The sequence below is a fragment of the Exophiala viscosa genome (genome assembly GCF_022695815.1).
Source record: "Exophiala viscosa unplaced genomic scaffold EDD37scaffold_2, whole genome shotgun sequence".
In the NCBI taxonomy this organism is placed as follows: domain Eukaryota; kingdom Fungi; phylum Ascomycota; class Eurotiomycetes; order Chaetothyriales; family Herpotrichiellaceae; genus Exophiala; species Exophiala viscosa.
The window spans coordinates 806,859-829,752 of record NW_026944354.1 but is presented as its reverse complement, the minus strand read 5'-3'; the positions used below and the strand labels follow the sequence as shown (position 1 = coordinate 829,752).

General features: G+C 50.9%; 7 protein-coding genes across 7 annotated transcripts; 5 read left to right on the top strand and 2 right to left on the bottom strand.

The window, feature by feature from the left end:
• Positions 1–2,246: 2,246 nt before the first annotated feature.
• Positions 2,247–2,870, top strand: EDD37DRAFT_646541 (uncharacterized protein; the record flags this gene model as incomplete). Its single annotated transcript, XM_062817747.1, has 1 exon — positions 2,247–2,870. One exon carries the CDS (start codon positions 2,247–2,249, stop codon positions 2,868–2,870), a length of 624 nt encoding a protein of 207 aa, XP_062672730.1.
• Positions 2,871–4,921: 2,051 nt separating this feature from the next.
• EDD37DRAFT_646540 (uncharacterized protein) lies at positions 4,922–5,386 on the bottom strand (the record flags this gene model as incomplete). The annotated part of the gene is made up of 1 exon (XM_062817746.1): positions 4,922–5,386. The coding sequence occupies one exon, from the start codon at positions 5,384–5,386 to the stop codon at positions 4,922–4,924; it is 465 nt and encodes a 154-aa protein (XP_062672729.1).
• Positions 5,387–6,837: 1,451 nt separating this feature from the next.
• On the top strand, positions 6,838–8,319 carry EDD37DRAFT_676574 (uncharacterized protein; the record flags this gene model as incomplete). The annotated part of the gene is made up of 2 exons (XM_062819573.1): positions 6,838–6,891; positions 6,945–8,319. 2 exons carry the CDS (start codon positions 6,838–6,840, stop codon positions 7,953–7,955), a joined length of 1,065 nt encoding a protein of 354 aa, XP_062672728.1. The 3' UTR covers positions 7,956–8,319.
• An 83-nt stretch (positions 8,320–8,402) lies between these two features.
• EDD37DRAFT_620737 (uncharacterized protein) lies at positions 8,403–9,539 on the bottom strand. Its single transcript, XM_062815947.1, has one exon. The coding sequence runs from the start codon at positions 9,166–9,168 to the stop codon at positions 8,683–8,685; it is 486 nt and encodes a 161-aa protein (XP_062672727.1). The 5' UTR covers positions 9,169–9,539; the 3' UTR covers positions 8,403–8,682.
• A 4,411-nt stretch (positions 9,540–13,950) lies between these two features.
• EDD37DRAFT_231482 (protoporphyrinogen oxidase) lies at positions 13,951–15,006 on the top strand. The gene has a single exon (XM_062810537.1). The coding sequence runs from the start codon at positions 14,364–14,366 to the stop codon at positions 14,880–14,882; it is 519 nt and encodes a 172-aa protein (XP_062672726.1). The 5' UTR covers positions 13,951–14,363; the 3' UTR covers positions 14,883–15,006.
• A 1,922-nt stretch (positions 15,007–16,928) lies between these two features.
• EDD37DRAFT_235301 (uncharacterized protein) lies at positions 16,929–18,063 on the top strand. Its single transcript, XM_062810543.1, has 2 exons — positions 16,929–17,030; positions 17,104–18,063. The coding sequence occupies exon 2, from the start codon at positions 17,108–17,110 to the stop codon at positions 17,948–17,950; it is 843 nt and encodes a 280-aa protein (XP_062672725.1). The 5' UTR covers positions 16,929–17,030; positions 17,104–17,107; the 3' UTR covers positions 17,951–18,063.
• Positions 18,064–21,173: 3,110 nt separating this feature from the next.
• EDD37DRAFT_230899 (ubiquitin 3 binding protein But2 C-terminal domain-containing protein) lies at positions 21,174–22,246 on the top strand. The gene is made up of 2 exons (XM_062810536.1): positions 21,174–21,958; positions 22,015–22,246. The coding sequence occupies exons 1-2, from the start codon at positions 21,443–21,445 to the stop codon at positions 22,138–22,140; spliced, it is 642 nt and encodes a 213-aa protein (XP_062672724.1). The 5' UTR covers positions 21,174–21,442; the 3' UTR covers positions 22,141–22,246.
• Positions 22,247–22,894: the final 648 nt, after the last annotated feature.

Here is a 22,894-nt window from a genome sequence, read left to right as displayed (position 1 = left end):
CCTACCACCAGAACTATTTCGTCCCAGGTTGTCAATAAATGACTGGAGTTGTTGGCCCCTTTTCCGTTGCTGTACACCAGAAAGCACCACTGTAAATGGTTGTCGAGAAGGGCGATGAGGATCTGGGTAAGACAGTAATTACCGAGAAGGTGTTGACTTAGTATGGCGTACTGTAATCGAAAGCCAAGGACTCACCTGACACGGAAGATGATCCGTTTTAGCGGAACAAGCAGCCTATAAGGCCACCCCCTGCGGGTTGGAATCAAGCCACTGCCGGGCCGAGTTTAGGCGGCGATCCTCCCGCGTGCTAAGCAGGGCTCGATCTGGATTTCCGAATGGTCAATTGCCGACTTACTTTGTTCCACCAACCGTCAAAGTAGGAAGCGCAGACGCAGCCACACTATCGTTTGCCCTATGGTAGCCAGCGGGTGCTGCGAGTCAGAGCGAGATGCTGGTACCAACCCTATGGGTTCAGACACAGCCTCATGCAAGCCACATGGGTAGCTCCCTGATATAGCTCGCCCGCCTTCGCAAGCCTTCGTAAGCAAGCAGCGTTCGATTACTTTATTAGCGTTGCTTGGTTGTCAGTAAGCCTTCTAGACAACAAAGCACCCTGAATGACGTCTCCTTGAGGTATCCTTGAAAGCCCCAGGCCTATAGCCATGAGTTGTGAGTACTTTCAGGTCTTGAGTCAATACCAGGTATGATATGGTCTGCTCAAGAACGAGCATGTCAACTAGACCATACCCTTACACAGTGTTATGATACAAATCGCAACACCCTCCACGAGGATCCTAGTGTGAAAGCAATACCCTGCATGTATCACCGATTTCTCCGGCTCATGAGAGGTGTAATGTCGACGAATACCTGGGGTTCCCAATGCGTTCGAACTGGATATGCTTTAGCGACGTGCCTAAGAATCGTTGATATGACAGGCCAGTTTAGTGGCCCATAGTCAATCGCATGGTCGAGCCCGAGGAAATCGATCGATTCATGCTCTCTTTTGTTGACTGGCCTGGATCCAGACAAACGTTTTCAAGGAGGGGGCATCCTGCGCGACGGTGACCTGCAACTGAGCAACTGCAGTGCTATTGGGGAGGACTGCAGCAACAGATTGCACCTGCCGCTGTCAAAAGTACTCCATCAAAGTGGTGTGCTGCCCCCTTTGCCACCTTGAAGCACTACTGAACCCTAACTCCCCTGCCAGCCGTGACTGTATATGACGCGTGAGAGTAGTGGACTTGATCATATATCTTCAATAGGAGCTGTCCGTTCTCACAGCCTTGGTGGTCTGCAACAATACCTCGAGAAACTCTTATTACTCACCGACAGTACATCTGCCACCACAATTGCTACCATTTGAAACACCATACTGTCCAGCCCCCGAAGGTATCTGCTTCTGAGACAAGATTTTAGAGGAAGCAACTCCACCACAGCGGACTTTGAACACAAGATGAAGAGAGCCATCACGTCTCTTGCACGAAGAACAAAGCCTGACCTGAGACGGCCTCTCTTGAATCTCTCACAAAGACTCAGGCGATCCATGCTCAGCTGGCTGATCATCAGACCGTACAGCCAAAATGCCGTTATGGTGAAATTGACCGAGCCTGGGGATGTCCGATGAGCGTCAAAGTCCCGGGCCTCGGATGATTTTCCTCCGGGGGTCATGGTCCAGATCACGACACGGACCCTTAAGCGAGAACGTGGTCAGCCTTGCGGTATTTGCCGATACAGTCCGTCACACCACTAATTCTGTCGCACCACTTTTTGAAAATGCCATTTACTCATGTTGCACTGTAGCACTGCAGACACGTGGTCTTACGCAGGGACTCGGTTCCCGGCAAGAAGCCATTGACCTGCGAAACGTTTTATGATTTGCAGAATGTACGTTGTATGGTCAGGTCTAGTCATGCTAGCCTCGCAAGCAATACGCAAGCCCCACATCCAATGTCGCTACTGCTCCCATCCTCTGCCCACTGACAGGATGTCGGCGGAAGTCATACGATGTACCACCGCTTCTCTTTATACGCTTATACAGGAGTTATGCGAGACAACGGAAGATTATGTGAATGTCACGGCCGGAAGAGAATGCTTCATATCTGCCACGAAACCCTCCGACTTCAACAATCTACATTTTGAACCACCCACTTTGATCCTAGTATTCTGCTGAAAATACGGTGATGGACGTTGCTCAACGTACAAGCCCGAGACCGATACCAAGCAAGATCTCATCACAACGTCATTCAATGACTTCTTCTTCCTCCCCTGTGCTGAGCACAGAAGCACGCTATTTCGCCTATAAACTAGGCTATATCTCAAAGTTCAAGATTGAAAGAGAAGCCAAAAAGACCGAGCCTCGACTTCACAAACTCGTTGGCCACTGCTCGTTGTTTGATCAGGCTAGAAAGTACATCCTCGAGCACAACCACCAGGAGGATATTCTGGATGCCGAAGTTGGTGACGAATTGTCCCTTGAGCACAGCGACGAGGATTTCGAAGCTGAAATCGAGCATATCGAGACCGTGGATATTGCAACACTTTCGACCAAACACTCAGCTAAGCCGGGTGATGTTGTCGTTGTTCGGGCAACAGCGATCCCAAGCACACATCTTGACGAAGACGACCTAGATTGGGATGATGACCTCGACAGCGATTCTACAGCAACCAGCGATGACGACGACAATTGGAGCGACTCGACCGACGGTGAGGACGATGGCCATGCACAGTCTGACCGCAAGGTCGCGGATATCTATCACACAGCGAAGTCGAAATATCTACATCGGAACGATGATCTTCTTCTGTGGTCGCAACAGCCGCAGGTATTGACGCCTAGTCAGGCTGACAGTCTGCTCATTGAGGCATTTGCCTGAATATGTGGTGCACGCCTCCTGTGCACCAACCTGAGCGTTCGAGGCCTATGCCTTCGCATTGTCTATAAGATACCCATTTAGTTGATCGTTGCATCTCAATGACAGACTGTTCATACAGTGTACAGATAAAGGTCGTAACTAAGGTTCCTAAATTCCCCGTGTAGAGTAGTCCTTTGGAACCCGTTATCATGACATCGCTACGATGATGTGCACGTTATTAATCCCATGAATATACTCATGAAAGTCAACGCACTGAGCCCTTTGCATGACTAGACCCACACTCCACCGAGCCCGACTCGGGACACAAAGCCCACCTAGTGCGAGAGGGCGGAGAGCGGCACCGCACAACTGGAGGACATAAAAAGGTGATATATCTCACTCTGCTCTTGATGTCCCCCGATGGCCACGGGTCCGATGGGACAATTCGAGGCCAGCAATTCCACATGTAGTTGTAAGTGTCTCAGCTGGCTGCTCACATTCGGACTCGCACTTATATATAATCTCGTGGCGGTGCAAGTAGAGTGGCAGGACATGGCTATTGTGTCTTCGTAGTCTCTCGAATTTGTTGCTTGGTCATCGAAAATGAAGCTAATGGCACTCTTTGCGCTGCCTGGAGAGGTGTCCAATTGGTGCGGCTTAGAGTGAGCCTTCAGTCTTGCTGGTGAAGAATTGTAACATGTCGTAGGTGAGTGAGTTCTATGGGGTTGAATTCTCCCCTATCAGGGGTGAGTCCGAGAAGGTGTCGTCCGGACTATAGTGTCAGACTCAGGTACACTCGGCCGTATTGCGCTCATTCCATGTAAAGTTCCTCATGAATCAGGGAAGATAAATGACATTATGACCGGGTCCGAAAGAGTACTTCATACGCGCTGTGTCTATTGAGCATAGAAGTCCAGCCTAGTGTGCCCAAGCCGTTGTTGTGGCGCGAAAGGGTGCTGCATCGTCTTCCTTTCAGGGCCATAGTCAGCTGAAGTGATTACAACAGCAGAGACAGAACGATCTTGATCGAGATATGATGGTTGGTAGCTTCATCACATCACGAGAGTATTGTGTTGGGAGTGCTCGTCTGCAAGGCTGGGGGGGAAAGGGGTAAAAAGGGTCCTGCGGGGAATGCCCCGGAGGGAAAAACCCAGCGCGTCACAAGCATCCGCCATAATCCCTCAATGACTTCAGCTGCTTGAGCTGTCCATTGTCACCCCATCAGATCGTCGAGTCGTTGCAGCGTTGCTGATGAGGATTGGTGAGGCTCCGTCGTAGCCCTCTAGCCCTTGTGGTTCAAAGAGTAGCTTGTTGCAGGTCCTGCTCCACGAGAGAGTCCCAAGCTTGTCCGTTGCAATCGGGTTGAGCGGCTGGCACCTGGGAGAAGCAGGTACAGTGAATGCCTGAAGCTGCAGACAAAGCAGACCTGGTGGTTTTTAAAGGGTGAACTCATGAGCAATTGCCACGAGTGAGCCAGTCTGTACAGTGTTCAATGCATGCTCAGTTCGCAATCATATGCATACGTCGGCGCGCTTAATGTACTCCTTTACAAGACCGTTCTTGCAGGCTTGCATACTGTTCCTTGATTCCGAGTCACACTTGGAAACAGAGCAAGTGATGCAAGAGATCGCAAGAGTAAACTTATATACAAAGTAAGGAATGCATTAAGTTCGGTGAAGTATGGCATGCCTTAGCCACGCCCGGGCACCAAACACCAATTACACCATCTCTTACGTGCAACAGCTTCCCAAGTTATATGCACACACATCGCATGTTTGATATACATAGCCAAACTCTTCTACTGTCGCTCATACGGGGGCGGTCAGTGCTTCACCACTTACACTTGATCGTGGTGATGGATGAAACTTGTCATGCTTGCAGCAGGCGCAATGGTGTTGTGGCTTATCACGCTGCTTGAATAAAGGAAGGCTCCTCCAGCTCGTAGTGTGCTGGAGCTCAATCAGATGGAGACAGAACGCTACAAGAGCTGAAGTGACAAATGTTGCCCTAAGGAAGTCATGAGTACATCGCGAATAGGAATAAAACGTGTTCAGGTATCTGGTGCGTGTTGCTTACAAGTTGATGATCATGAACGCAAACATGGCTTTGACGAGCCTGCAATCAGTCATGAAATACGACTTTTGGGGCCTACCGTCAAAGTACTTGGTGATGAATGCGTTGCAAGTTCCAGTGCCGTCAGAGTTCCAGACGCCGATCAAGCTGCTCCATGCAGCCACAAACAAGACGTCAAAGATGGCTGTGACGGTGAAGAAGATAAGCCCTTCGAAGATAATGGGCAGGAGGGTCACGCCTGCGTAAATGGCGCAGACGGTTGCTATGGCTAGCGCCGCGGTGACTTTGGATGGCACCCCTTGCTCCTCGCTTGAGAGGCCGCTGATGAACGCTGCCGCGAAACCGATCATGGGTAGGGAAAAGACGGTCTGGCAGATGCGCAGACCCAAAAGGAAGATTCTCAGGAAGGCCTCATCGAGAGCCTGTGAGAGTTCGAGGTCTCTTGTTCTGATCCTGAATGTCATAATAGTATGGTTGGTGGTTGGCACTTGCTTGTGAAGAGGTTGTGGTCAAGTTGCTGCTTCGACGTTTCATTACTACCGGTCTCGGGTCGATGCTCTAATCTGGGTATGACATGCTCAGATATAGTTCTCCAGTCTACAGAGAATTTCTTCATGACCTCGTGCGCCTCTGGAGGCATTTTCAAGTTGCCCTGAAGCATCAGGAGCGCTCCTGATGGTCGACGACAAAGCAATGCGCGTGACCCAAGGGCGGAATAATGGCGCGATGATCCCTTGAGTGCACGGCTTCCGGCGACAACAAGCTCTGGCCCAGAACCATCCACACAACGCCAGCAATAAGTATGTCCGCCCCAAGCGAGATAACACCTTCAGACCTCACCTTACCATCCCATACGTCCCGTGTGTCCCTATCCCTTGCTGGTCATCCTCTCGTCCGTGACGACCATCCTTTCGGCCTGTCGTTGCGAATTTCGCTGTCATCAGGTTTCAGGGTCAATAGGTTTTTAATAGGGTTTTACATTGCCCGTGCTCCTATGATTAAGCGACCACGGCGGCTCTTCGCCCAACTCAGAGACCCAATGCTGATCGACAAGCCAACGAAGTCAGATTCGAACTCTGTTGCGCGTTCGTACATCAATGCCACATAACAAGGGCCACAAGTGGGTGCTATGAGCAAGGTATCTCTGCTAGAGTTACGCAATCCCATATTGGCGCTGCGAAGTGTAAAAGGCTCGGGCTGTTGCACAAGAAACGACCATTGTTCTGCACAAAACAAATTTTAATATTGATGTGTTATGCACATTGGAAATTGAGATACCACATAGGAAAGTCACAGTATTCTGTAGGCCGAAAAACCTTCATGTAAAGCACGTTACTGTACCAGCTGGACATACGCCGATGATCTTGATAGGGTGTTCGCTGGACACAGGAAGTGTCCTTATCTGGAAATTGGAGGCTGTGGGCGCCATTGGCAGAGCCTAAGTAGAGGGTTCGTGCAAGGATTACTAGTGATGGTTATGCGGCAATACAATACCGCTCGGCTGCCAGCCTCGGTGTCGCGAGCAACGCTAAGTTAAGGGTCCCCAAGCAATACGGAGAGCTACCCGCTACCTGTAAGGCATGCCTTGCCCACTAAGATAGGCACATGCAGAAGCGTAAAGTACGCCGCGGTACCTCCCGGTTTATGCTTCGAGCTCATGGTGGCCTGATAAGTCACATCTTCGATCTGCTTTGCTGCGACTGGGGACGTTCTAAGCGAACCGTCTTGGTCTCCATTGTTTTACTGACAGCTACTGAGTTGCTTTCTATCCACAGCATGATAAAACAAGGAGGTCCTCCTTCCACCGTGGAGTGACGCATTTGGTTTCTCCAAAGACTTCAAAACATCATACTGTGATCTATCGAACTACTACTTTGGTACTCAACTTACGACTATCAAACCATTAGAGGCAGCAATGCCTTACTCACAGATGTTCAACCAATTGCAAGACCAGTCATACTACAATCAAGTGTGTACCCAGTGTGACGGAATACATGTTGCTTGTCCCACTGACAATCATAGCAGCAACCCTGGAACGAGGTGGACTTCACTACCTCTCTTCAGCCTCCTAACGCCAATTTCAAGTCGACCGAAGACACAACATTTTACGACGTCGATAACATACCGACAGACAATCAGAATGCTCCATCACCAAACTATTCACAATTTTTGAATTTCGAGTCTTCCGATGTGGGCTCATACTCTGTTGCGAGTGAAAATGGACCTTCCGAGTCTTATCCTACCACCTCGCCCACCTCATTCAATGCTTCACTGCCCGCAGCGAGCTATGCAGTCAAACTGGAACCGGATTTGATGCAAAACGATGCTTGTTCATGCCGACTTAGTAATGGACAGGCGAGCTGCAGCCCTCAACAATGTGGGCAAGAACCAGCCTGTCTACAGCTAGCCAGCCTTGCTGAAATCGAGGACTGCAATACTGCACAATATGCCACCACGAATGCAAACGAATTCGACTTTTCCGCTCCTGTCAGGAAATCTTCACGCTCGATCTCGGGCGAGCCAGCTCCCAAAGCAAAGGGCCAGCAGAAGGAGAAACCCACGCGCAGCAAACGAGGCGTCAAGAGCTCTTCCAGCGACGAAGACACCGCTCAACTGCGGGCCAAGCAAGCACATTCGGTCGTCGAAAGACGGTATCGTGACAACCTGAACGGCAAGATCATGCAGTTACACAGCGCTTTGGTTGCCACAGAAGCGAGCTCACGGCTGACGGGTATGCCTGCCCAAGACTTTTACACTTCACGAGACCATCGGGGCAAGGTGAGAAAGTCTGATGTGATGACGGATGCAATGAACTATATCCATCAGTCAGAGGTTGAATTTCGACATATGACCGATGAGATCGGCCGTCTTAACGAAAGAGTCAGGACTCTAGAAGGACTTGTCAAGTGCGAAGATTGCACCTTGCTCAAACAGATGGTGCGATTACAGCTGCAGCAACAGCAACAGCAACAGCAACAGCAACAGCAACAGCAGCAGCAGCAGCCTCTACTACAGCAACACATGCATCACTGAGCCATCACATGTACGAGTTGCAAACAATATTTGAAGACATGTTCAAGGAAATGGAGACTTCGAAATGATGGGTTCGTGTTTTACGCACGACGACTTTGGCGAATGGAGTTTTCATTTGTGCCAAAAGTGTTTCGCAGAGGATTTCTGCCAGGAGTTCAGGGGATTTTATCTCGGATGCGAGACCTCTGTGAAAGCATTGGAGAATGTGTCTCGCGCCGGTGGGCACAGAGGAAGAAGAACAGAATGTTCATACTCGGGGTGGGTTGGCTGTGCTTAAAGACTATACACGGACAGTGTGCTCAAAGATGCTACTTTTGACGACTGATATGACTTGTTTGACTCGCACTTTGTGTGCTTGAGTCCATACCGGCATTTGCCATGGATAGTTGCTACATGCGCTACAGAAGCAGCGCTTATTACTTTGTAACGATATGCGACGAACCTTTATGATCTATATTCTTCTGTCATTTTGTCTCACTGCTATGCTTTTCAGCAAAGGCCAACTTCCAACAACTTGCCTACGGGCAATTTGAGGACCAGCTTCGATACCGTAGGTGCATTGCATAAACTGAGTCACGTAATCGATGCGGAGTTTTGTAGCCCGCTGACTTACACCATCTGCAGCTCGGTGCATCTGAAACTCCACAGGACCGAAAATACTAGCCAGCCAATTGTGAAGCTTTAAGACGCTTGAAGAAACGTCCCTTTCCAGACGTCCGCAAACGGATCAATTGTTGGCACTTAACACAAATTCAAATCCAGCACCATCACTTGTTCCACCCACACAAATACTTGTGAAAGTTCCAGTCGGGCATGTAGCCTGCGCTGCCCTCACACAACCCTCCCACCGACCCTTGCTCACGTTGATCGTGGCCCCTGCGTCTGCGTTTGAAGCAGTGAGTGTGAATTTGGCTGTTCCTGAAGCACCGACTGTCGTTGCAGGATCACCGCCACAAAATTCGATCGCCCCTGCAATGCCACCGCAGATCGATAAGATGGCGACGTTCGTGTCGTGGGACACGAGGGCCACGCCGGGGTCATCGCAGGTCGTGCCGGTAACAGCTTGCGGATTTACCGAGGTATTCGCTGGTGAGCGGGCCTTTACTGGCGTACTGCGATCACGTAGGGTATTGGTAGTGAGCAGCGGAGAAGACAGCGTTGCTGTGGCGAAGAGGAAGAGTGTGAGGCAGAGAGCATTGGTCGAGATATGCATGCTGAAGAGAGTGTCCGTCGACTGAACTCGAAGAAGGGGCTGGTTTATGATGAAGATAAGACAAATGTAAAGGCTCGCAATATATGGTGAGGAACCATGCTCAGGACACAGAGACGCCAGAGTACTATTTGTACTCGTCGAAAACTGACGATGAGGCTCAGATCTTCGCTTGTAGGGGTGGCTGCCCTGAACTCACATATCGATCCTGAAATACTGGGATTTCAAACCCCTAGTTTGTGAGGCTGTCCGGAGAAGGACTTTGCAATGCTAGGAAAATACCTTTGCGCTAACATAATCTCATCTCGGCTCCATCACGCGGTTTGAGATATGTACCACCACGAGCTTTGTGACTTAGCGAGCGTGTCTCAAGTTGCCAGGTGAGGCGTTATATGTTTGAGGACTTGGTAGGAGTCGAGGAAATGCCTCGAACGCGCCAGAATGGAAGAACCTCGGATGCAGAAAGATCACGTGAAACATCCCCCAGTTCTATCGACCAAAGGGGCACTCCGCCGACCTTGCCGAGACACACGAGGTCGGCGCGAGATGTTCCCCTAAGCGATGCATTGCACCTACCAAGCCCTCGTAGCAAAGCGCAAGGTTTTAATTGCAGAGCCTCACGAGACGAAACAAGAGATCAACTAGCATATCGAGCTGATACTCCTGGCACGAATGGTAGTCGCAGCAACGAATCGCCCGCGACATATGCAGGATTACACTACCAGAATAAGTGTAGTGCAAACGGTCGATCCCAACACCGGCTGGGGATCTGGAAGAAGTCAGGCCTTCAGCGCCAGCATCCACACGCAGAACAGCCCTACGAAGAGGGCCTTGATTCGACATGGTGGACGATGATGCTATCAACCCTCCACCCTCCACCCTCCACACTCAGCAGAGACATTGGAAGATCAGTGTCACGAGCAATCGTCGATTGACCGGGTCGTCGTTATCTAAGTAAGAGGCGTCAAGCAGAGCTTAAGCAGAGTTATGGGGGCATTTGGGGGGATTTCAACGATGCCAGCCTCGCCCTTATGTCCCGAGATGGTATGGATCGATGATAAGGAGAACTTCTGCCGTCTGGAGGAGCTCCAGACCCTGACTAGATCCTAACGTTATGGTCTGTGGACTTTTCAGAGATAGTTTTTGTATCGCAATTTCCGTCCCTCGACAGCACCTCTGAGCATGCATGCATTGCAGATCGTAACGCAAAATACCAACCCGGCCCCGTGCCCGTGTCTGTTCCTGCCACGTATCGTACAAGGATGAACCCACTTTCGGAGCCGTCCCACGTCCGATAGTGCACCACCACATGCAGGGCAGATGAGGTTGTGGAGGCGTGGGCGCGAGAGCAGGAAGGTTTTCGATCTTATGTCGACAAAGACCAATGAGACATGGGAAGCACAACTTCCAGATCAAGCGATGCCAGATCTCAACGGGCTCGCACATGCAGGGAAAATGGCAAAGACATCGACCCCAGCTGGTGGGCGTACCTCGGGGGCCCGCAGAAGGAGCAGCCGCACGCACGTGTCACAGGAGGCCACAGAGATAACATCTCATCGGTGTGCCACCACAGTGGAGTTCAACAGGGCCCGCCAGAGGATCATCGTTGGCTGGGAACAGGCAGAGTAAGCGAGGTCGTGACGCGGTAAGGTCGACAATGACTGGTCAGGAGGACCAGCTCAATCCTCCTCGCCTTGCTTGGGTGGTCTGCCAGGAGGATCAGCGTTGGTTAGTGGGGACACTGGACAGTGTTCAGGCTCGTCACACGGTGAGTGGACAGGGCCCGGTCAAGCTTCGATGAGCGAACGGCGAGCAACAGACTGGGCCGCCGTGGGTATGCGGTCGAAGACTGCTCAGGTCAGTCGGCAATGGCGACCCTTCTGGGGCAAGGTGACGAAGTAGTCTCGCCTCAGCATCAGACAAGTCCGTGACTGGGCCGCGAGACGAACTTAGAACATCTGAAGGTTCCTCGGCGCGCTTGTGAGCTTGTAGCTTTGTAGCTTGTGCCGTGTTGACCACAGGTTGGCACTGTAGCATTCGGGGTCATCCCCGAGCGAATACATGACAAGGAGCGTGTGGACGTGGTGTTCGGCGCCGAACGGCAGGGCAATTGTGAGGTGACTTACTGACTTAGAACACGTACTCGTCGCCGTTCTGCCCGGTATGTGTGATGTGTGATGTGCCGTGTCCTATGCGCTGGTGAGGCTGAAGCTTGCGAGGCTCGTGATAAAAATGAGGTCTTTACGCTGGACGTTGAAATTGTGAGCGCACGTGCCGTTGGACCCCTAAAATGCACCCCGAAGAATCCCTGGTTGGCAGGATAGCCGATAATGTTCCGGGTGATGGGTTTTGCGGCTTAAAGGGCTTAAAGGCCGCTTAGGTAAGGACGTGGTACTGAGAGCTGCGGGTAAGTGTTAAGCGGCATCCGGGCGTGCTCGGTACTTTGTAACTCAAGGGTAAGCGGCAGTTCGGGGCACATGCTGCAGCGGAGTTATTCTTCCGCACGCTTGAGATTGGGAGCCGAAGTACTGAACCCCTAAAAATGGTCAGACCGTTCTAGATGTCGATTTCGCTCAGTGGTGTGACACGCTCTGGAGTGTAAGGTGACTTGATTTCTGCACCACCACAACGACCAAGCTTACGTGAACACATTGTCAGTCTACTCAATCGTTGACGACTGACCGTGAGTGTGCGTGTTTTAGTGTTGTTGCTCTCGTCTAACTGAGGTGTTGACGACTGGAGACCTTTAGGTGATCGCCTGTTTTCGGGACGATTCTAGTTTCGAAACCACCGTCCGTTATCTTGCCTGTGGAGTGATCTCCTGAGGATATGACAACTCATAGTAAGCCTTGTGGGTCGTCTTGTCATGTGCCTTGAGGTCCTCATATGATGATGGTATGCACGTATACACCATCTGATAAGCGGGGTAGGATAGATAGCCCTGGGGGATAAGAATTGCCATTTCTCGTCCCTTTGGTGTCTACGCCTTTTCTCCCCCAGAACAGATTAAGATACTTACCAGATAACACCAACGATATCAACGCACATACACGCAAAGGACAGACACAACATCTCGTCTGTACAGGTTCATAAAGTGTGCAATTCAGAACAAGTCAGCATTCGACTTGAACATCGAAACAAACAAACGAGGACTACAAGTCTCCATAGTCGAACACCAACCACAAATACCATACTCAGACATGCCTCCTATGAGAATCCCTGTTGCCCGACTTAGCCAGGGAGTAAGGACATTCGCATCACAATCTGCCAGAAGGACGCTCGCACACCGAATGCCAGTCCTCCATCACGAAGGGTCACAACGGATCCTGCAAAAAGCGGCCAACGTCGCCTCACAACGGTTCTCATCACCATCTCTCCCCACGATGGTCCGCGACGCATCATCATACGGCGCACTGGGGGCGGTGACAACGATGGCCGCGTTCATGATATACTGCGCGGTAAGCAACGCCCCCTCCTTTCCGTCGTCGCTACCCTACCAGCCCGTGCGCTGGATTGAGAGGAGCGATTTTTGAGCGGGCGACATACCGTTGATGCCCACCGGAACAAGACGGGTTGCGGAATTCTCGGAGCAGAAGGCTGATATTTGATATGCAGGACCAGGATGCGGATATGATGGATCTGTTGGCCACGCCTGATTCCCTTGGTTAGGAACTCTGGGGAGGCAATATTTGGGGATCCTTTTTGAGGCGTTTGGCGTTCACCCCGGTACTTGTGGTGACGGATGGGCACGCACATATGACTTGATGACGATATGAACAAGGGGCTTGTCCCGGCTTTCCCCAGACTGTGGGTTGATGGCACATGCGACACGCGAAGGGAGCAGGACCAATGTGCATGATGGGCTGAAGGCCACGTGTCACAGCACGAAGCTCGCCTCGCTATGCGTGGAATACTCTGTAGATTAAAGCAGGAAATCACAAGATCGTGGAACAGAATGCACGATACCTACATCTGTAAGCATCCTTCACATGGATGAAGTTGTCCCATGCTTCGAACACTCCGAGGTCTTGAGGCACTGGAACTGACCACGGCAAGCTCCGTGATGCTGGATTGCATTTCAACACAGCAGGGTAAAACTTCGAAATGGTTGATCTTAGGCCATGATGCTGAGCCTACATGCTCTCACCATGATATCCTGGCCGCTGATGACTGTGATCGTAAGGCGGCAAATTTGCAAGCGTGGCAACGATTAAAAGAAGAGTCGAAAATCAGTTCTCGGACATCAACAGTAAGCGATTACTTAAGAGGCGTAAAGCAGGCTGTACCCCATGAACACACGTGCTCGGCGTCATTCCACAAAGCCAATGAGGCTTTTTTGACCTTCACTTCTTCCACACTCTCCTTTGCGTGAAGCGTTCCGAAATAGTCCAGCTTCCTGAATGTGTAACCCCGCAGGTAATGACGGAGCATGAATGAGGAGTTGAAGTATCATAATCTCACATTTGCCCAACATCAGCAACCGCATCGAGTCTTACTCATCTTCGCGAAGTGATATTGACATCATCCGGATGTGCTCGGCTAAGCAATGGCGTGTAAGGCTGATTCTTCTCGGGTATCCCACAATTGTCCTTCGACCCCATGCCAACTATTTGTCCTCCGAGAGCCCGACTGATGGATTGTGTTACGGCCGCAGGGTCCAGAAGTGTCCGAGGCGTCAATATCAAATACGCGAGATTTGTTGGCAAAGCCTGGCATTCGGGTTTTGTGGCGGCCGACCGATGCTAAGGACTTGTTGATAACCAATCACTACTTCGCCAAGAGGATTCATGTTTGCAACTCCCGTGTCACTGCTCTTGCCGTGGTCAAGTGATGCTGAGAGGCGAGTCGCGTCCCGATGCGGGACAGCATGGTGTCGGTTGACATCAGCCATGAAGACCCGATACTGGCAGGCCTGAGTGTTGACTGGATGAGAGGGTCGAGTTATATCTGAAAGGTATTCCCTCGCGCGTGCCGGCGACCAAAGGCCGTTGTCAGCATAATTTCTCCACTGCCAATTCATCGATACCAGCGTCATCCTCGTGTCAGTGACCAACTGCTATGAATAACATCTTCTCCCAGTGCCTTCGCCTCCCCATCCCAGACATTGAAAAGGCGTAAGAGGAGCCTGGAAGATATCCAATCCCCACAGATCTAGAAAGAATCTTGCATACATAAGTTCAGAGCCTCAGACTTCCTCGATGCCGGTGCTGATTACCTACGCAACTTCTCGAGGCTCGACGAAAGAGGTGGCCGACCGCATCGCCTCACGACTGCATGCAGTTGGCTTTGCCGTCGACTGTCGCCCTGTCGACCATGTCTTCAGTGTCGAAAACTATAGCGCGGTCATCATTGGCAGCCCCATATATCACCAGAAATGGCTGTTGGACGCCCAAAAGTTCGTCGACGTCGAGGCCGTGGGCCTACGAATGAAACCTGTCTGGGCTTTCAGTCTCGGTATGGTTGGCAAGCCTGGCTGGAGAAGAGCAAGAGCAATCAAGAAGGAGACAAGCAGGATTGAAGATGTCCTCATACAAAAGGTGCCCAAGGTCCGAGATCATCGATTGTTTGGGGGAAAGGACGATGGGTCGTCGGTGTCGACTCCGTTGCGGGGCTTATACCGCTGTCTAGGAGGAAGCTTTGGAGATATGCGAGATTGGACTGCCATCGACAGTTGGACCAGCCTCATCGCAAAGGAGTTGCATGCTGATGGTCTATGAAGACACGATGCAGGACATCGGACGGCGTCTTCCGGCATCGCCGGTGCGGTGTAACATGACATGAGAGTGGACGTTTGTTCGATCCGGCGCGTGCCGAGCACGACATGACTTACGACGATGCATGAGAGATGATCACACTACTGTGGTAGTGTCGTCCATACTTGATTCTATGGCGCGCGTTCAGGAGTTGGCTTCGTTGTGCAGAAATATCAGTTCTTGGATTGTTTGGGTTATCAAAGTGGTGCCACATGTGTCACAGCAGGTCACCAGGTTCTCAAATGAACGAATACTGCTACATCGTCCACTATCGTCTTACTCGTACGGAGATTCTCATGCACTTCCACCTGATTGGAAGCAGTATTGGTATGGAGTATCCTAGAAGACGTTGGTCCGGAAGACAAGTCCGCGGAATGAACCTCCGTGTGGAGCACCATCTCCAATCTGAATGGCGGGCTAATTTGCTAGTGGTAACTCTACCATGTCACTGTATGTCGAAATTGCGTGTCCTCAGTCCAATGTCAGACAGAGGCACAGGTCAAATGACATGGGGAAATGGGCTCCCGTAGCACCATGAAAAAGAGCTTTCATCAATTAGCTTATCGTCAGACCAAATAACGTCGACTTCTTTCCTCCCATATTCGGCCTTTATCAAGACGATACTTTCCTTACCTTTTGATTATTTTGACCACCTGCATCGCTAAACCACATTGTGGCTTGTCGAAAACTGAGCACTGGACATCGAGTCAGTCTCGCTTTGAAAAAGCATGCCCAGCATCGTCCCATCAACAGCAATGGCGAGCAACGTTCAACTAATCAGGTTTCAGCATCCTCGACTGCCATCTACGATCTGGCAAGCGTGAAGCAGTGATTGGCAACGCGCCTGCCATCTTTCATCATTTACGTGACCTCGCTACGAACATGGCGCCTTAGGTTTTACGCTCTACATGCACGAAAGAGGTTTCGAGACTGCCAATCACAGTGTCTTCGGCACTCACTACCGGCATCGTGCGGTTCTCCATGCTGACAACATCTCAATCTTTGAAAACCCAAGATCATTCCTTTTCCGGAATTTGCCATGAACGAAAGCACGGCTACTAACCTTCAAGCGAGTGGCGTCCATGCACCCCAATAGGCATCAGCGTTGAAAGAAAGCATAAGCCACTGAAGTCTCAATGCCGGGTTCTTCGGGCTCCTACCGAAGCACCTTGTCCCAAGTGGGCATTTCCAATATTGTGGTTCATTGGACACGCAATGGCTAATGGCGGATCATCAGCCTAGTCAAGAGTTTCATCTTCACATGGCCAGCATGAAATATCCCTAACTTGCGCGCAGGGCTTTTTGCTCGATTGTGCATCAACTACGATACACCTGAAAATCACCAATCAATGCGAGATGTTGTCCCCGCCTATGGCAATGCGCGTCTACCATTGAGTTCGGAGCTTTTCTCCCGACTATGCTGGAAAGAAAACATCGTCCGCTCCACGTACGGATCACACATCCAGGACTAGGTATATACAAACATGATCGCCCTCCATGTGCCTCGCGCTCTCCAGCTTCTTACTCTGCCTTTGGGATCTCTCGACGATTGCACGGCCAAGCCACCACATTCCTCGACAATCGTCCACCCAGTTCAGGGCTTTCTCATTTGACGCTCCGATTACCAGCTGCTAGCTCCTACCTGACTGTCACAAATTACAGCCACGAGGAACTCCCTGCCATGCAACCCGTGCAGCCCCATACACGAGCTCGACCAAGAGTTTCCCGTGCCTGCGAAAGGTGCAGAATTAAGAAAGCCAAGGTAAGCTGGCAATCCCCATTTCATCTCAGGCCTGGGAAGCAATAGAAGACCACTGGTCGTTCCAGTATCTCATGGGAAGGTGACGGGGGCTGCTGCGATCGAGATCGGATCGGCCCAATCCGGTGCAAGTCAGTATGGCCCCTTCTTGGGGTTTGCCTGCACTGCGACAATTATGGGCCCAGCCTCGGAGCGTCGATCCGAACATCAGATTTAAAGCAACGACGAGCGCTGACCGTGTATCTTGATCGATAGTGTGACGGTGAAAGACCTTGCAGGAGATGTAACCTGGACGCCGCACTGTGCTCTTACAGAGCTCAAAGGAAACCTCTTTCTGCTAGTGCTACTCAAAGGTAAGCAGAACCTAATGTGGGACTGTCGGAGCGCCATTATGCTTCGCATTGGAATTCGCTAATTTTGTGCAAGATACATGAACCTGCTCGTCCAACAGCATTCAGCATTGACGGCGGGCGTTCTCGCACTATATTCAAATCTGCTCAACGGAGAACGCTGGGAGGGCCTCCCAGTCATGGAAGTCGATGGAAGTCCTAGCGTTCACTGCATACTCGAACGACTTGGAGTGATTACAGCCGATGAAGAATTCGACGAAACGCTCGGTACTGTCGACAATTACGAGAATATACAGCTCCTGCCTATCAGAGAGATACACGTCGTACCCAAAACCCAAAAGGGCACGAAGTCATCCAACAAAAGTCGACAAGGAGGTATTCCGCCGCTGTCAGCAACTTCCTCGTCAAGCACTGTTCCAAAAACATCATCGTCAGCCTGGCACGATCTGGACAACAAGGTCTCAAGCATCGCACACACATCTGAAGTCAGCAGCTCGCCGTCAGGCCAGGGATCGCAATCACTATCTCCTACATTCGAGGCCACCAGCTGCAGTACACCATCGACAGATGATCCCACCAGCTTTGCCGGAGGGGTATTTCTTAGCCCAACGGTGCCTACGACCACATTGTGCGATGGCCTCAGCCAGGATCAGATAATTTCCGACCCGACTACGTTTGCCGAACTGCACTCATCCAACCTCGCTGCGGAGGGATACGTGATGAACTCAATTCCCGCAATGCCGATGGGTACAAAGACCGTGTTTGAGAATGGGTATGAGACATATGGCGCAGAAAACTTTGCAGACGCAACGTGCGGAATGGCTTTTTACGACCGCGAGAGTATGTATGGTAATGGGACTGCGGCACTGCCGAGCACGATACCGCAAGATTACAGTCAGTGGATACCCGGAGTACTGCTGTGAGGGATGCCATAGCCCAGACCTAAGCAAATATCTTTGTAAGACTGACTATTCTACCTGATCCCAATGACGTTATGGATGTAGGGCTTGTACATGTGTCGCCTACCACAACCGCTGCATCGCGCTGCTTCTCAGACGGCTGTGAGACCTGTCGCACGTGGTAACAACTGCAGAGCTGCGATATCGTGGTCAGGACGACGAACGAGGTCTGGTGAGGTCTTTGAGACGAATGGCAAGGTTCAGCCGTACAGCCTGGTGCGTGCGTAAGGTCGACAGACTTCTGCTATCCTTAATTACGAAGATTGAGCGCATATACATGCCACGGTGCCTGCGATATAAGCGACTTGACGGGTGTGAGACTCCATTTGGACGAGTGTGGCCGACTTGTGCCTGGGATGATTCGCGTGTGCCGAGGAACTCTGATATCACGTCTTGGCCGGACCAACATTGCCTCAAGGCGGTGGTGAGGTACAAGCACGTATACCGTAATTGCTCTTCTCTGCGCCAAGCGGTCATCACATTCACCATTGATTGTCCTTGATATATTATAAACCTGGAATTTCTGCTACAATCAACAATGAAGCTAGACGAGATCCCCTTGAAAAGGTGCTCCCTCGTGGCCGAGTGGTTTACAACCGATGACATATACTTTAGCCTTAACTGTGAAAGTATTTCATTCGACTTCGGTTGCCCTAGATTCACCAGGGTTCGTTCCTCCCTCTAAATGAAAAAAAAACCAGTACGGCTGGTTTCACTTACCTACAACCTCTTGACCACCGGGTCAAGGAGCTTGAGGCAAAGTTTTTGCTTTTATGCTGGCCGTCGTTGGATATGACAATATCAATTCAGTAGGTGGGCTTGTTGGTGCACATCAGCAAATATATTTTTTAGTTTGATATGCCACTGCCTCTCAACTCGTAAAACATCATTTCCTTCAAGCACCAAGCACTTTGCACTTACACCGAGCAGCTGGCGACTCGTTAATGGCACAGAACAATGTTTTAACATTGGAATCTGATATCAGCGACACATTGAAGCGCGGAGGAAGTACTGTAGTTAATCGCCGAATCGGTAAAAAATGGAGGGCTGATCGTATGGAGAATTGCCAGATCACGAGAGACGGTGGATGGCAATGCCACATCTCTACAGTCGAACGATAAGCGAGCTTTGCATCGTTTTCCTCGGCAATGCTCAGATGACTGGGGCTGACAGTCGAAGTCTCGAAGAACAATTCTCTACGATGATTTTCTGAGTTATTCCGACAAATCTCCAATTGCTGTGAACTAGCTCTTCTCGTAGCTCCAAGGATACCCACAACTATGGATCACAAGATAGACAGCTGTCATGTGAGATCTATTTCCACCATTGTCCACCATAATACCTATTTTCGGGTATACGATTCTAGCTGTCACTATCAGCCGCAAAACGATGTATCCAAACATCCGACTTGGAGCTCGAATCCAGTTTCAGAATCCAAATTCAAGGCCGAATGCAAGGCGCCCTCACCGGTCGGTCGTTGTGGACAGCGCGGCTATGCGGGCAAGGCTTATTCATACAAGAATATGGCATATGCAGCCTTATCAGATCTAATGATAAATAGCCCAAAGTTACTCTCTCGTGGTGGTTGCATCGTGCCGTTTACGGTAGTCCGAACGTCTAGACGTCATGCTGCGAACCATGCGGCAATTCAACATTCGGCCTCAACGGCCTGAAATGCGGCTGATAGCGTACATACGGTACGGTAGCCGGAAGGTTTTTGCGTGACGTGAGGGCTAGCCAGGGCGATCGGCGGGTGTTTGTGGCGCGTGCTTCAAAGAGCTGTGTGGTGTTTTGAACTCTATGAACAGACTGTGTGTTTCGAGCGAGAACAAATCCTGAGAAATGTACCGAGCACTGTCGAGCTATGGGAAGGCTGAAAGGCTGTCACGCGACGGGGCTCTGCTCACGGAACTCACCTGTTTTAGGTAAATGTGGTAGGTATCTATTTTTGACACTCAAGGTCCTCTGTATGCATGAACTTTGGCGCAGAAAGAAAGGCGCGGATTGGATGCGCGAATACTTTGCAGAGCGGGTGTTGATGGGTGGTGGCTTTGTTTTTGTGCCGTTCCGAGAAGGAAAGCGGCTTGTCCATTTCGATGCTTAGCCAGGAGCTCGCCAAGTACTATAGCGTAGTGTGAGTGGTTAGACTAAGGTTAGACTCGTTAAACTCCAAGTGGAGTTTTGCGCCCGGGGGGCCTTGCACTGCAATCTTTGGCCCTTGGAAGCTTCTCCCTATTGTGATTTGTGATGCGTGACACTTTTTTTCTTACTGCCGTTGAACTTAGCCCCTGAATAGCATATTCTGTGCTGATATTAACACATTGCAGCGTCGATGAATATCAGATTTTACAAGTAGGAACATACACAGAGACCACTAATGTATGTATTCATCACACGCTCGTGTCTCTACGTATCTAAAACATTGACAGATCAAAATATCACTCGTAGAGAACCGTGCAGTGCAGTCAAAACAACACTCTCGCTTGTTTGCCCAGAGTCCTGACGATCAACTGGTCCATGCAATCCTTGACCACTCAGAGAGTCGGTACAAATCACAGGTCGTCCTAAAATCAAACACAGCACCACTTCTCCGCCCCAGACTCCACTCTTGAAGCGTGCCGAGATCCCTAATCCTACCACGGTAAATCCTAGAACCCTCTGAGAGAGAACTGAGAGTACAGTACTAGTAACTTCCTCATATTTTATCCGGTCAGAGCAATCGCAAAGCCCGCCCATGGGCTGTGAGGGTGTGAGGGTGTGAATGTTATCGCATCGGCGTCCTGGTGGCGCTCAACGCCTTTCCCGAACAGCGACAAGTAAACACTACTGCGCACAGTGCCTTAGAGTAGGGTCTCATCAACGTTTCTGGCCGGAAGTGTCTCACCAGTCCTGTACCTTACTACGGTATGCCCAGTAGCCGGCTCATCGGCGAAGCCTTTTGACATCTGCATAGCTGCAAAGCCAAAACCTTGACGGCTCTTTACATAGTAAGGCTAGTCTCCTAGAGGGCTATCACATCCACATGGTGTCATGGTACTCCGTACCTGGGGGCCGTTTCCATGCAGCTTTCCAGCAGCCGCAAACGCCCAGCTGCGGCTTTGCCCAATTCCCCTTCCTAGCCTGCTAGCATCTAGCATTTACCTAGTCAGGGACCCATACCCTACCATGGTCCATGGTATTCTCGCTAAACAACTAGGCAAACAAGCAAGCGATACAACCTGGATCGTCGAGTGACTGGAGCTCCCCCGAGCCAATCTCCCAGCGTCAAAACGCACGGATATCCACACCTTTTGTTTGCTCGTTCAGTACTTCAAGCTTCACTTCTCGCTCTCATCACAGCTCACTCTTGCCCTCATCCATCATATCGCACTTTCGTTGCAGACAGTCACTCGCTTGACCCCCCTCGGCACCTTTACTTAATAGTACTATCCTTAATACTCATACAACAAAACAAACATGAAGTCAACATCCTTCGCCGCTCTCGCCCTCGCCGGCATGGTCGCCGCCTACCCAGGTGAAGTCCTGCGAAAGCGTGCCCTGACCGAGCGTGACGCCTGCCCTCGTACACTCACCTCGGGCCAATTCGAGTTCCCTCACTACGTTACCCAGATCTCCCAGTCGGAACCAGACAAGTCGTTCGGTCCTCAGTACAACGGTGTCTTCACCCCCAACGACATCGCCTCCATCTTCAGCTTCGATGTTCCCGCCTCGCGCACCGACGCCAACTGCACTCTCGAGTTCATCTTCCCCGCTCAATCGCAACTCCAGACTTCCAGCTTCGAGTATGAGGGTGGCGGCTCCTTCTTCTTCACCGGTTACAACCCTGGCAGCTGCCCCGGTGAGGAGACCACATGGAACAACCAGCCTGCTCCCGGTCCTTTCCCTCCCTTCCCAGCCGTCCACATGGAGCCTGGAAACGCATACACCATCGATGTTGGTCCTTGTTTCGTCGGTGCCGGAACCTGCGTTGCTGTAAGTTTGCTCCCCTTCCGTGTTGTACGAGAGAGTATGCTGACTTTTGACCTCAGGGTATGACATATACCAACGACACCAACTTCTGGTTCTTCCAAGACCAGGGGGATTTGGTTGGCCCTGACTGCCCGATTGGCATTTTCACCGCATATGAATATGGTCTGCCTTCCGAGTCGCACTAGACTGCAGCATTCGAGCAAACGTCGTCGCTAGACTTGCAGCTGTCAAGGGGAATCCTCCACTACCTGAGCATGGATTGGTTGTTCCTTGTGCAACATTGGATAGAACGAGTGGAGGTTCTTGGACAGCAATAAACCTGCATGGTCTCCACCAGTTCTTTCGGGGATTTCCCCTTACCTCCACACTCGACAAACAATACCATCACATTCTGGTGATGAGCTCGGGGGAGGTTAATCTGCTCGGCGTTGGCATTTGGCGCATTGGCATAGACCTCAAAGCGATGCCTGGCCACACAAAATACCCAGAAGCGTTTTCGCAATTTTTTCACCGGGATCACCGGATATATTTAATGATGCTTTGCCGTATGATACCTTACCGATATACTATGATCACTTTCTGTCACCCGCAAACATTAGAAACGAGATTCATCTGACCTACCTGTTCGGCTTTCATCTGCACGTGCATCGTCGTTCGTGAGTGCGTTCCCGCGCACGGCATGGCAGGCATGTCTTGCATAGCTTGATATGACGTGTCAGTCGGTTCTTGAACATACCTGGTAGCATACTCCGTATGGCTGTAGGTTTGTGCAACTCGACTAGACGATGCATGGCCGGGTAGACGCAGCCCATAGGGCAATTGGGCCAGCAAGACCATAACTTGGATCAGGAGTTCGGAGTATGTTCGTGCTCCTCGACAAATGCATGGTCGGATAAATGCATCCCATAGGATATCAATTCTTCCGAAACCTGTCAACGA